We start from the raw sequence: 15039 nt of genomic DNA on the forward strand, positions 1-15039 counted from the left end.
ATTTCAGTGAATAAAGGATAATAATCCATTAAATAAACATTAACATTTATTTTTCTAATACAAGTTTTTTAACAAATGAAAATTTTCAGTAAACTATATTTTTGATAAAAAAATATTAAGTTTTTACTGTATTAAAAGAATATTTTGGAAATAATAAATTTTGTTCACTCTCACAAACGTCAAAATAACTTGGATTATAGAATATTACTTCCATATTAGTTAGATAAAAAAAATTTAAAACTAATATTTTTTTTACGAGAAAAACGTTATTACTTTGTTTATTTATTTGATTTTTTTATAGTTTAGATTTAATACTTAAATATTAAGTTTGTTATTGACGCACTGTTACTGCTGTTATGGTCGTCATCACTGCATTAAAGCAAGAAAAAGAATTTATTTTTTAAATTTATGGATTAATATCTGATCTAATTATTATTTAAAATAAGATTATAAAAAATAATGTAATTAATATTTTATTTTAAATAATTTACATTTATATTTTTAATTAATTTATAATTACACGTTAAGTACTTTATAATTTTAAAATTTTATAAATTAAATTAATAGTACTCATCGATATTCGCCAAATATTATAAAATTTTATTTTATAATAATCAATTGAATTATACTACGTATAACTTAATATCTCTAACGTTTTAATCAGTCACTGCCAAATCAATAACCTGATTAATTTTTTTAAAATAAATAATAATAATAATTATTGAAATCATTGATTCATACAAATATCAAATTAATATAAATATTAATTTAAAAAGTTTTCCAAATTCATGAACCTCCTAAAAAATTGAAATATGGAGTGAATATTTTTTTACCAATTTTAGATTTAACCAGAAAAAAGATAGTATACATACAATGTTGACAGGCAGCACGGCAGTTGCACTGTGATAAATGGAAAAAATATTATTTTTTTAATTATTTTATTGATCAGATAAGTCTGCACTGCCAAAGATAAGGACAGGTTAGATTTTTTAAGTACGCCTCTCAATGTTCTGTTCTAGGGTAGTTTGCGTTTTGCAGGCCGAGAAAAAATGGGAGAAACAAAGAGTTTAGCGGTGGTGGGCGGTGGACAAATGGGTTCGGGCATAGCTCAACTCGGTGCCATGCACGGTCTCCGTGTTTGGCTTCTTGATACCGATCCTGCCGCTCTTTCCAAAGCCACTCAATCCATCTCTTCTTCCCTTCAACGTTTTGTCTCCAAAGGACAACTCTCCCAGGTAAACAAAGTTTGGGTCTTTTTTCCATCTTTCTTACATATATATATGTTGTTGATCAAAAACTCAATTGAATGAAACCTAGATTGGGTTTGAGTTAAAACGGATTGAAAAGTTACCAGAATAGGTAAAAGGGATTGATCTTGGTTAGAGCTTGTGTTTGGGCTTAGGGTTGGAAATCTGAGAAATTTGTAACTCAGTAATTGATGGAAGGTTTGAGTGGTTGAGCTTTTTTGATGAGATGGTTATCAGTTTCTGATTTTGATTCATTTCAGTGTAAACTTTGTGGAGGAATAGGCTGCCTGTGTTAGTGCTGTTAATTGAAGTTTCATGATGTTTAGTTGGAACAGCTGCATAGGTTGTTGGCTAATAAATTCTTTTTGGTCTGGTTTTGAACTTTGTTTAGCAATCAAATGTTGTTTAAAGTCATAGTTTTGCCATGAAGATCGCCCTTAATGCGGTGAAACAGGGCATCCTTGCCTGTATTCCTGTTATTTGCATGCATACAGTGATTTTTGTAACATTTGGGTCAAAGCATTGATGTTATGTGTTAAACTGAAAGTGTTACTGTTAACTTACCTCTAACAAGGTTGCTGGTTTTCCATAATCCGTTCTTCCTTTTTCTAGTAATATGAAGCGAAATAAGTTAACATCAAACTCTTTTTTTTCTATTCGAACTCAGATGTGAGAGTTGGAAACATATATGTTCAAGTTTTTCTATGTTTCTGCATGTATTTGGAACTCATATCTGGTAACAGGGCTGTTCATGTACGGTTAACCGTACCGTTTAGCCTAAATGGTCAGTTAACCGTTATTAACGGTTCGGTTACAGGTTAACCTACGGTTATCATATTACAATTATTTGTCAATATTTTTTCATAATTCATAATACAAAAAATGTAGCACTTAACACATACTTACATATGTGTAAGTGAATAAAATAAATAAGTGTAGCACTTAACACATACTTACACCGGTGTAAGTGAATAAAACAAAAAAGTGTAGCACTTAACACATTCTACACCGGTGTAAGTGAATAAAATAAAAAAGTGTAGCACTTAACACATATTTACAACAGTGCAAGTAAATAAAATAAAAAGTGTAGCAGCTAACACATACTTACACCGATGTAAGTTACATCTCCCAATATCGTAGTACCTAACAATAACATAAACATATAATTATATTGGTGCAAGTATGTTTCTATATTTTCAAAGAAATAAAAATTAAAAATAATAAAAAATATATATTAAGTTATTTGTATACAATTTTTTTTAAATATATAAATTATAAATAATAGAAAATTATATTAAGTTATTTATCTAAAAATATAATAAATTATAAATTTAATTTATACCGTTTATCAAAATTTGTAACTGTAACCTTAACCATTAACCATCATTTTTAGCGGTTCGGTTAACTGAAACTGTTTAGTATTAACGGTTCGGTCAATTAACCTGTTAAATATAACGATTATACCGGTTAACGGTTACTATTAATGGTTTCAGGTTTTTTTTAACACCCCTACTTTTACGCACTCACATGGATGGCAAACACATATGAAGGAAAACAAACTGGGGGAGTAGTGAACAATAGTACTGAAGATTCTTGATTTAATAGTACAAATTTTATTTTGTATAACGTCTTGTATGTTAAATTCTTTCATTGATGGTTCTTATGCATTTTCTGATAAACCTTATAATAGAACATTGTTTCATTTGACAGGCTGCTCGTACAGAAGCTTTGAAACGTATTGAATGTACTTTAAATATAGAAGACCTACGGTCGGCTGATTTCATTGTCGAAGCAATTGTAGAATCAGAAGACGTGAAGAAAAAGTTGCTTATCGAACTTGATAAGATTGCTAAGAGTTCAGCCATTTTAGCATCTAATACAAGTTCCATCTCCATTACTCGGTTAGCAACTGCAACCAGCAGACCGAGCCAGGTTTGATTTGGAGCCATGTTTGGGTTTATTTTGATGCAATTGACAATCAAATGCAAAATCACGTAACGTTTGTTGAGATTGAAGCAAACATGTTCTTGTGCAGGTCATTGGAATGCATTTCATGAATCCTCCTCCAGTAATGAAGTTGGTTGAGATTATTCGTGGTGCAGACACATCAGATGAAACATTTCATGCGACAAAAGCATTGGCGGAGAGGTAATGTGTGATTAAAGAATGCATGCGAAGAAAAGAAACATAAATAACTTCCTTTAACTAGCACTATTGGCTTGTGCATGTGTTAGCTAGCTATCTAGCATGGTCACCTCTGTTCCAAGTTGCAAATTTCACTAGGATCTGATGATAAATAGTACTCGACTGCCATTTTAACCGGACCAATAATTAACAGGTTTCGCAAGACGGTAATCTGCTCTCGGGATTATTCGGGCTTCATCGTGAATCGAATCCTCATGCCAATGATAAATGAAGCATTCTTCACACTTTATACTGGGGTGGCCACCAAGGAAGATATCGATACAGGGATGAAATTAGGGACAAACCAGCCAATGGGTCCCTTGGAGCTTGCAGATTTCATAGGACTGGACGTGTGCTTATCGATAATGAAAGTTCTACATACCGGTCTGGGTGACAGTAAATATGCCCCCTGCCCTCTTCTCGTGCAGTATGTTGATGCCGGTCGTGTTGGGAGAAAATGCGGTGTCGGGGTATATGACTACCGTAAACCATCTCCCCGACTCTGAATATATTCTTATTTCATAGATCATGAGTAACAAAAGCAGTGCCTGAATAAAGTTCATAAGTCATATCTTGAGTCGAGAACTGGCAGGAAGAGTTCCTGAAATAAATTGGTATAGAAATGTACCTTTTTTTAATCCCTTTACCATTTCTATTGCTTAAATATTTAATTCTTTTAGTGGCCATGCTCTGTTACATACCAATTGATTCAATTTTATATAAAAAAAATTGAATTATTGACAAACATAATCCTTAGCAAAATAAAAAAAAAACCACACTTCTGTTTTTTTCCCCTTTTAAAACCCATATCATAATCTTCTACTTTAAAACCCCCTCAATTATGGATAAGTTTTTTTTCAACTTCATCCTCATGGTAATAATGCAAATTGCAAATTCATGTGTGCCATATATTGCTTGCCAGTTGAGGAGACCAATAGTAGAAGGCAAGGAAAATTTAAAAAATCCTCCTTTTTCCCCACAGATGATGGCCAGGGTGATCCACAAGGACTAAACCCCAAACCCTATTAGGGATCATCAATTCACCAGTTGTTTCCCTAACCCTAAAGTTGGCATTATTAGGCACCATCTTTCCTTTATTGGAAGTGACTGAATTGTAATCTATCAGGGGTCGTTACAACATATAGCAAAATAAAAACAACATTATCACACACCCCGTATAATTGAAAGGTAAAAAAAAGGACTTTCAGGACATATTTTGAAACCCAGAAGAAAACCAGACATGAAGTTCTTGTTCCAGTGTCCTTGCTGTTCTTGTTTCTACTTCATGAAGCCTAAGCAAGGGAAACAAAAAAATGAAGGATGCTCCTAAGGTGGAGAAAAACAAGGAAGTGAAAGCTGATAAGGCAAAGTGAATTTTCTTCTTCTTCTTCTCAAATAAATTGTATGAAATAACTTTTTATTTATCCAGTGTCCTTGCTGTTCTTGTTTCTACTTCATGAAGCCTAAGCAAGGGAAACAAAAAAATGAAGGATGCTCCTAAGGTGGAGAAAAACAAGGAAGTGAAAGCTGATAAGGCAAAGTGAATTTTCTTCTTCTTCTTCTTCTTCTTCTCAAATAAATTGTATGAAATAACTTTTATTTATCCAAGTTTGCATGAAAATGTTGCTTTTTCGTTATGGTATTATTATTGCATTGAACTGATAATAAAAAAAGGACATTTCAATTATGTTTTTATCTGTGTATTTTGGTTCGGTTCATGTTCTGTAAATTTTGGTTGTCGATCTATATCACATCGATGATCGATGACTCTGTTTCGTTCTAACTTGACCGATGTCCTTGAAAGAATGGCCAGATCCGCTTGTATACCTACATTTTTCTATGAATTCAAGCGGTAAGTTTTCATGTTCTACCTTCCCACAATTTAACATCTCAACGTGGAATTTTGGTTGGCATTTCCCTGAGAATTTATTTGCTAGAAAATTTCTGGCATTCAAGAATTCGAACATTCATCATGTTTGAGTTTGTCGATACGACATTGTGGTTTATCGTGCAAGTAGGGGAGCAATCTAGTTTCACAAGCTCGTGCTTTACCCAAAATTTGAGACGGCCTGTTTGATTCAGCTTGATTATCTAGTATAAACAAAGTTTGGTTGTGTCCGTAGTTCGAATCTCGACTTTTATTGGATTAAGACACTAGATCCCTTCAATAAGGTCAGTAGTTCGAATCTCGAGACACTAGATCCCTTCAATAAGGTTAGTAGTTCGAATCTCGACTTTTATTGGATTAAGAAAGTTATCCAATAATGGAATTTATAATGTTTGATCCAAATTAATCGATCAATAGATCATATATACATCGTTAAATAAAAAAAATTGCTAGTTCATAAGTTGATAAAATTAAGTATTAGAATACCAATTGTATCAAGGAGTACATTGTTTTTAATACGGTAGGGTTCATCATGGTAGAACCACATAAGATTGGGTCTTGACAAAGCCCAACGAGTAACAGAATGCACAGCTTTAGTGGCTACTCTATTAACATACATAACTTTAATTGAAGGGTACCTAGCGAGAGCTTCATAAGCTTTGTTGAGCATCAATCCTATTACTGACAAATCATCTTCCCGATTAGTAAGTCGTTTGACGATGGAAATAGCATTTCTCCTTGTCCCACTCATTCTCAATGGTCATTCGGATACCATAGGAGAAGGCCATAGCCTCAGCTGCATCGTCGAGTAGGTACCTTCGAGTTTGCGAACACTGCCTTCAATCACCATTCCATTATGGTCACGAGCGATAATTCCCACAAGGATCTTGCCTTGAAGACATGAAAAATGAGCGAGGGATTATGAATGAATTTCCAGATTTGATTCTCAAGGAGCGTAAGATTGAAAAGCTTTAAATCTCTGAATCTCATACCCCCATCTCTCTTAGCTCGACAAACTTTGTTCCATGCAAGTGGATTTCCATTACGTATATCGAATTTCATTAATGTTATATTAATTTAGGTGCACTTAGGTACTTGTGTTACATGACAAGATAGTTTTGGTTCATTTCTAATTAATTTTATTTACTTTATCAATTATGGCAAGAAAAAACGTGTAAAATATCTAGTACCAGGACGATATTATGATACGGCGGAATCGAAAATCTTAACATTCATCAAGTGTTATGAATAAGTTATTCTTATAAGAAATGAACGAATGTTGTTTCATCAAAATAGTCAGATTCGTTAATGGATACATATTAAAAATAGCGACCGAGAAGATTATTCTTATCAAACAAATAAAATTAATCAATAACAGTTAAATAAATTATGATGACTTCAAATTTAATGGTATATAAGCAATGTTCTAATAATATCTTTTCTATTTTGAACCTAAAATAACTAAAAATAGAATCAAAATTCCACTATATATACAAGTTCATTGCATAATTGTAAATCAGTTGATAGAAATATCTTATCTATTAAGCAGTGTCTTAAGATATTTCTATCAGTTCCTAATGGATTTCTGGGTACTATTTGTTGTCATGTATTCTTTCATATTCAGCGGGGTTATCGGATATCCTTTGAATGATCAAATAGGAACATTGCCTGGACAACCAATTGTCAATTTCAGGCAGTTTTCTGGGTATATTGATGTTGATCCAGAGGCTGGCAGAAGCCTTTTCTATTATTTTGTCGAAGCCGAAAACGATCCAAAGAATCAACCCCTCACAATTTGGCTAACGGGAGGTTTGTTACTTTTCGATTTCACCGTTACTAAAAATGATTATATGAACCAATTGGATTAAATTTCGAGTTATTTTTTCCCTGAAAAATAGTAGAAGTAAAATAATATATATCGATAAAAAGTGTTTAAAATTGATGATAATTTCAGGACCAGGATGCAGTTCGGTTGGAGATAGCTTCGTCGGTGTCGGTCCTTTCATTACAACAAATGATGCTCGCGGCCTCGAGAGAAATCCACATGCTTGGAATAATGGTTGCTTTTCTCTTTAAATATTCTTATACATATGGTTCGATGTATCAATTGATTTAATTCAAAATTCTTTTTTATATAAATTTCAGTGTCCAATATTCTATTTATCGATTCACCTGTTGGAGCTGGATGGTCGTATTCAAACACAAGCGATGATTATATAGTTGGAGATCATAGTACAAGTATGGCCATGTCGAAACTCAATACTTGTTTTTCTTCTTATTTTCCCTATTAGAAAAAAAAAAGACCGACAATTCTTAAATTTTTCCTCCATTGCCTCTTACAGATAATGATCTGGTTACATTCATACTGAAATGGTTCGAAAAGTACCCGATTTTCAAGTCTAGAGATTTATATGTTTGTGGAGCAAGTTATGCAGGTTCGTTCAATGTATTTCATTTACCTATTTATGGCCCATAAACCGTAAGAGAGAAGAATTTATCATTTCGATTGATTTATCTAATCAAATTCGAAATTTAATCAATTAGTTGATAAATGTAAGTCTTAATTAACCTAATAAAAAGGATTTAACATCGGTTGGTTAAGTCGATTGGTCTTAACCAACCGATGAAATCCCAACTTTGTCAACCATTTAAATTAAATTAAATCAAATTAAATAACATATATTTATGAAAGTTGTTGTTTCCTCAGGGCACTTTGTACCCAACTTTGTCAACTCCTTACTTCAATATAACAAGCAATCAATGAATTTCAAGTTTAACATCAAAGGATTAGCGGTAAGAAGCTCGATCTAATTCTATTATGAAATTGATCATTTCGTTTATGTTACTAAAATTTGACTTATGATCTCATAAATTGGGATTCTATCGTTTTACTGAAAAACATATGATTATTAGGGTTTAATTTATAATATTGATTTTCTTAAGAATTTTAGAGTTCTTTCTAATATCGAAATACAGTTGGGCAACCCCGTTCTTCGGTATAAGTTAGATCTTCTAGCGGAACAAGAATTATATGCATCGGAAGGGATGATCTCGAGAGTGTTGCATCAACAAATTTTGAAACGTTGCAATGGGGTCAACGAAGACAACTATTCAAACAATGTCGGCCCGTGGTCTGAATCATGTCAACAAGCCATGGGTATATCCCAAATGATAGCTTTCAACGTAACTTCTGTCGATCAATCTAGGCAAAGACAGTTTGATATTAGTCGTACCCCATGTGATGGGACTATGGAAGATCTAAAATCAGGAAAAGAGGTATTATTTACTTTCTTTTTGTTTTTTTTATCTTATCGATTTTAAGGCTTCGTTCTGATTAATCAGGAAAAAAGATTTTCTGTATACACAAGTATTTGAACTCGAAACTTTGTTTAAGCGATATCAAAATACCTACTACTTGAACCAACATTGTTGGTTTATTTACTTTCTTTTGTTTGTATTCGGCCAATAATTGAGACTGTTGAGTTTAAAATTTAAATCTTGATCCTAAAGAACGTGATCTCTTAAGAATATGTAATGCTCAATTAAATTATATACAATTGTACTCATTTTATTTGGTATTTCATGTCACAGATTACTAAAGTTATCGATGGATGTGATCTATGCCTTACTGTTAGACCAAATTTTTATTTCAATATTCCTGAAGTTCAGAAAGTCTTCCATGCAAATCGAACCAATCTAAAATTCGAATGGTCCGGTTGTATACCGTGAGTTATATCTATCTATCTATTTATATGTGTATAATTTTTTTTAAAGGATAATAGTGATTTTTTTACAATGTATGGAAATTTAACAGGATGAGTGGCCTCAAATACAACCCAACTGACATATATAATGACATGCTTCCGACGTTGAAGCAAATTCTCCAACAATCTGTTCCTATTACCATATTCAGGTTGAGTTATGCTTCTGACATAAACTCTGTTTCTAAACTCGACATGTATTAATCAACGTCTTTTTTCTTTTCGTTTTTCTAAAGTGGTGACGTAGATGGAGCAATTCCTCTGATTGGAAACTCGGAACATGTTAAAAAGTTAGCCAAGGACATGAACATGAATTTAACCAAAAACGAAACTTGGAATCATGAGAACAAGGTTATTGCTTTACCCTTTTTTTTAATTCTTTTATTTATTATAATAATGGAGTTTAAATTAGAATATGATAATAATTATTAATTAAATTAGCAGGAAGGAGGGTTGTTGTACTTGTATGGAGATCTATTGACTTTCATGACAGTAAAAGGAGCTAATCATCATGTGCCGTTATCTAGACCATCTCAAGCTTTGTATATCTTCTCCAACTTTGTGATTAATTAACCATATTAAGACCACATGATATTATGATGTAATTTCATGTAATTTCCAGTAATAAACTATATTTCGTAATTCATATATACGTATTTTTTTCATGTATTCTATTATTTTTATATTTGTGTTTAAAATATTTTATGTGACCATACAATACATTACCATGAAGTCATGTACTTATTCGGATTATTTGTTTTCGTAATTTAATGTTGTTCACAAGATCTTTTTAAAATAATTAAAAAAAAATGATCTCTTTACTACCATAGTACGAAAAGAATAAAATATTTTCAATACGAATATATTATCAAATACACCTTTCTGCATAAATGTGTTCAAGGATCAAATTATTCTTAAAATTGAGGGTTTGTTCACAATTTAGAGGATTTGAATAGGAATTAAACTAGAGAAATGGGCTGAGTTCAACAAACCCGTTTTATAAAGTGGAATGAGCCTTTGAACTTAATTTTTTCCCTTATAAATACATCAAATTAAATTTAGGGTAAACATCTGGGATAGTACTATAATGTATTTTTAGTTGTGTTCCCCGATTATGAAGAGTTACTAAATACTATAATGTATTTTTAGTTGTGTTCCCCAATTATGAAAATTTACTAAATAGTAATACAAATTATTGAAAGTTATAAAGTGATTACTGACTGGTAACTTTTAAATGAAAATTTCACGTGATGATTAATAAAATTAATATAATAACAAATTCAAATTGCACAAACATTTTTTTCGTCCCTTCAACTACTGATTTGTGTGTTGGATTGTGTGTCAAGAGGTGCGACACAATACTTACCGCACCTAATTAACACAATAATTTTAACATTTACAAGTGATAGGTATATAAAAGTTAACAAAAAGATCTAATCCTACAAAGATAAGAAGTCAAATGTGTACACAAGGCAAAGTTTATACAATGCATAATTGGGTTGACTATAATCAGATTGGATAATCTAATCTAATCTTTATCTTTGATACGTTACCGCAAGATAGAGGATTCATCGAAGATACCAATCTTGGATCTAAAATGAATAAAGAGATTCCTTTCAAGCGTTTTGGCAGAGTGTCTGCAATTTGAGCTTTGGATGGGATATGTTGAACCAATAGTAAACATGCAGTAACTAATTCACAAACAAAGAAATAATCAAGTGCAAAATGATTCATAAGAGAATAAAAGACATATTTTTTTTACAAATATATGTGGCACTGAGATTGTCGCAAAAAAGATCTGATGGTGGTTCGCTTAATGCAGTAGATGATGAACCCAAAGTACATCAATAGTTGTATTTGCCACAACATGATATTCTGCTTCTGTGGAAGAACGAGAGATTGATTTCTAACGAGCTGACTTCCATGAGATGAGATTAGAACCAAGACAAATATCATATTTAGTAGTTGGTTTTTTCCTCCGTGGAGGATCCACCTAATCCGCATTGAAAAAGGCATTGAGATGAAGTGAAGATGTCGAACGAAGAGAATGCTATGGCATAACATACCTTTTAGATAATGCAAGATGCGTTTTGCTGCTGTCCAATGTGCAAGTAAGAGACCATACATGTACTGCGATAGATGATTAACAACAAAAGTAATATTCGGACGAGTAAGTGTGAGATGCTTAAGGAGTTAAAGTAATCGTCAATAATTCGAGATATATAGTGACATGGATGACTCAGGAGAAGGTAGTTTGTTAGAAAAAGAAATAGGTGTGAAAATTATCTTGGTATTTTTTGATAGGTATGGCTCATAAATAGGTACGGTACAAGGTCAATTATGTAATTATGTACCAGGTTTTTTTTATTATAAATACAGATGTAACCTAAACCAATGAAACATTGAAAAAAAAATTTCTAGCGCCGCCTAGCCATCGAGGACGTAAGCACATTGCCGAACCTCGTTAAAATTCTTGTGTTCTTTCATTTACTTTGCTCGATTCTTCAACAATTGGTATCAGATGTCAGGAGCAAAATTCGAAGTTGCGAAATTTGATGGTCAGGGTAACTTTGGATTATGGCAAACGAGGGTGAAGGATCTGTTGGTGCAACAGGGGATCCTGAAGGCTTTGCGACCTACAAAGCTGGCATCGATTGAGGAGGAAGATTGGGAAGAATTGCAACAGCGAGCGGCAGAAACAATACGATTATGTTTGGCGGACGAGGTCATGTATCACGTCATGCATCTGTCATCTCCAGATGAAATTTGGAAGAAGTTGGAAAGTCAGTTTATGTCCAAATCATTAACGATAAAACTGTATCTAAAGCAGCAGTTGTATGGGCTGAAGATGCAGGACGATCATGATTTGGCGCAACACATGAATGTCTTCAATCAAATCGTTTCTGATTTAGCTCGGCTTGATGTGAAAATTGAGGATGAAGACAACGATGATTCTGTTGTGTTCGTTGCTTCCCTCTTACGAACACATGATGACTACTCTTACATATGGGAAATAGACTATCAATGTTGAGGAGATTACTGAAGCATTGTTGGCTCACAACCAGCGGAAACAGAATGCAGGGGAAAGCTCTCAAGTCGATAGTTTATATGTCAAGGGTAATCGAGACCGTAGACGGAAGCCAGAGAAGGCAGGGTCTGGCAAGCGGAATTTCAGATCCAAATATAGGGATAAAAAGACAATTCACTGTTACAAGTGCAAGGAGGCGGGACTGTCCGAAGTTGAAAAAAAAGATTGATGAGAAGCGTGATGATTCATCCAAGTCTGTGAATGTGGTCGAGGATGACAATTCTGATTGAAGTGAGGGTGATATGCTCTCTATTTCAATGGCTCAATTGACAGATGCTTGGATTCTTGATTCTGGATGTTCTTCTCACATCACGCCAAATAGGGAATGGTTTTCGACATACAGGTCGGTTAATTTTGGTTCTGTTTATTTGGGTGATGATCAATGTTGTAATATTGTTGGTATTGGTGAGGTCAGAATTAAGATGTATGATGGCTATGTTTGGACGTTGAGTGGTGTTCAACATATCCCAGATTTGAAGAAGAATTTGATTTCTTTGGGCACTTTGCACAAGAATGGTTTTATCCCTAAGGCTGATGAGGATAGGGAAACCATTTGGATTGTTAAAGGAGCTTTGACTGTGATGAAAGGAAAGATGACTGCATGGAATATTTACTGATTGTTAGGGAGTACCGTTGTTGGTGGAGTTCATTTTGTTGAGTCCTGTGATGATACTACCAAACTGTGGCATATGTGTCTTGCTCATCTTAGTGAACGTGGTATGGCTGAATTACATAAAAGAAATCTGTTGCATGGTGTTAAAAGCTGTAAGCTCGATTTTTGCAAGTATTGTGTTCTTGGTAAATAGACTAAAGTTCGTTTCAAGACTACGAAGCACACAACTCAAGGGATTCTTGATTATTGCACTATGATATATGAGGGCCTTCCACGACATCGTCTCTGGGCGGATCTAGATATTATGTTACTTTTATTGATGATTTTTAACGGAAAGTTTGGGTGTATTTTTGAAACAGAAGTCAGACATTTTTGAGAAGTTCAAGCTGTGGAAAGCTGAGGTAGAAAACCAAACAGGATGAAAAATCAAATGTTTATGGTCTGAAAATGGTACGGAGTACACATATTCACAGTTCTTACACTTTTGTAAGGAGCAAGGGATTAAGAGACATTTTACAGTGCTCAAGATACCACAACAGAATGGTGTTGTGGAACGGATGAACATGTCGTTGAATGAAAGAGCCAGATGTTTGCGGTTGAATGCGGGGCTTCCCAAACACTTCTGGGCCGAGGCTGTTAACATGGCGTGTTATCTTATCAACAGATCGCCAATGGCATCATTGGCTGGGAAAGTTGCAGAAGAGGTATGGACTGGTCATGATGTTAGTTTTGATAACTTACGAATTTTTGGTTGTCCTTCTTATGTGCATGTACCTGCTGATGAGAGATCCAAACTTGATGCAAAATCAAAGGAGTGTATTTTTTTCTGGGTTACAAGAAAGGTGTCAAAGAATTCAAGTTATGGGATCCAGTTGCGAAGAAAATTGTGATCAGTAGAGATGTTGTTTTTGATGAACAATCCATGTTGCAGCAGAAGAAAGAGACGACAATGGTGGATTTTGAGCAGTTTTCAGTTGAGAACCCAGAAACTTCTCAATCGACTTCTGGTGGTTCCGTTACGGATGATTTGCAGGATTATAGTCTCGCCAGAGATAGGGTGAGACGGACGAATATAAAGCCCCCGAGCAGATTGGGTTTTGAAGACTTGGTCTCTTTTGCACTTACTGTTAGTAGTGATGATCCGGTTACTTTTCATGATGCCGTTACTAGTTAGGAAAACGACAAGTGGATGGCTGCCATGGTTGAGGAGATGGAGTCTTTGAATCACAATCGTACATGAGAGTTAGTTCCCCTTCCTGAGGGTAAGAAGTCGATTGGTTGCAAATGGGTGTATAAGAAGAAACCAGCAGTAACAGAAAAAGAGGGGGAGAAGTTCAAGGCTCGCTTGGTAGCAAAGGGTTTTTCACAGAAGAAAGGAGTTGATTATGATGAAATATTTTCTCCTGTGGTCAGACACACTTCAATCCGAGCAGTACTTGCATTGGTGGCTAGTAGAGCAGATGGGTGTTAAAACTGCTTTTTTGCATAGTGATTTAGAGGAGTAGATCTACATGCGACAGCCTGAAGGTTTCACTCAACTTAGAAACGAGCATTTAGTTTACAGATTGAAGAAATCTTTGTACGGGTTGAAACAGTCTCCGAGACAGTAGTATAAATGGTTTGACTCTTATATGATCACGATTGGCTACAACCGATGTGAGTATGATTGTTGTGTCTATATTAAGAACCTTGATGATGGTTCTTTTATTTTTTTTGTTACTGTATGTTGATGATATGTTGATTGTTGCGAAGAACATGATGATGTTATCGGTTTGAAAATCTTATTGAGTCAGAAATTTGATATGAAAGATTTAGGTGCTACAAAGAAAATTCTTGGAATGGAAATTTGCAGGGACAAAGACTCAAGGAAATCGTGGCTATCTCAACGGGGTTATGTTGAGAAAATACTAGAAAGGTTTGCGATGAGCAATGCAAAACCAATTAGCACTCCATTGGCGAACCACTTTAAGCTCTCATCAGAACAGTGCCCTAAGACAGATAAGGAAGCTGGAGATATGTCGAAGGTTCCGTATTCTAATGCTGTTGGTTGCTTGATGTATGCAATGGTATGTACTCGTCCTGATTTAGCTCATGATGTTAGTCAAGTTTGTAAGTACATGTCTAAACCTGGTAAGCAACATTGGGAAGCAATCAAGTGGATTTTTCAGGACTTAAAGGGTACTGTGGGACATGGAATTGTTTTTGGTAGTAAACGGGATAATCCTTTGGTTGTAGGATATGTGGATTTAGACTATGTA

At 34.1% G+C, this 15039-nt stretch overlaps 2 protein-coding genes across 3 annotated transcripts; both read left to right on the forward strand.

Annotated features, from left to right (window-relative positions):
- The first annotated feature begins 1019 nt into the window (after window positions 1-1019).
- Window positions 1020-4117, forward strand: LOC120164866 (3-hydroxybutyryl-CoA dehydrogenase-like). Its single transcript, XM_039174505.1, has 5 exons — window positions 1020-1235; window positions 2958-3179; window positions 3283-3395; window positions 3586-3995; window positions 4028-4117. Exons 1-4 carry the CDS (start codon window positions 1050-1052, stop codon window positions 3935-3937), a joined length of 873 nt encoding a protein of 290 aa, XP_039030436.1. The 5' UTR covers window positions 1020-1049; the 3' UTR covers window positions 3938-3995; window positions 4028-4117.
- A 2741-nt stretch (window positions 4118-6858) lies between these two features.
- On the forward strand, window positions 6859-9696 carry LOC120164865 (serine carboxypeptidase-like 44). Of its 2 annotated transcripts, none has more exons than XM_039174503.1 (10): window positions 6859-7128; window positions 7274-7378; window positions 7465-7557; window positions 7662-7754; window positions 8027-8112; window positions 8296-8595; window positions 8911-9044; window positions 9134-9232; window positions 9317-9431; window positions 9522-9696. In XM_039174503.1, the coding sequence occupies exons 1-10, from the start codon at window positions 6897-6899 to the stop codon at window positions 9651-9653; spliced, it is 1389 nt and encodes a 462-aa protein (XP_039030434.1). In that variant the 5' UTR covers window positions 6859-6896; the 3' UTR covers window positions 9654-9696. The 2 variants fall into 2 exon arrangements, with proteins under 2 accessions (XP_039030434.1, XP_039030435.1); XM_039174504.1 differs by having other exon boundaries at window positions 9525-9696.
- Window positions 9697-15039: the final 5343 nt, after the last annotated feature.

This window comes from Hibiscus syriacus, unplaced genomic scaffold (genome assembly GCF_006381635.1).
Source record: "Hibiscus syriacus cultivar Baekdansim isolate YM2019G1 unplaced genomic scaffold, ASM638163v2 tig00111550_pilon, whole genome shotgun sequence".
Classification (NCBI taxonomy): Eukaryota; Viridiplantae; Streptophyta; class Magnoliopsida; order Malvales; family Malvaceae; genus Hibiscus; species Hibiscus syriacus.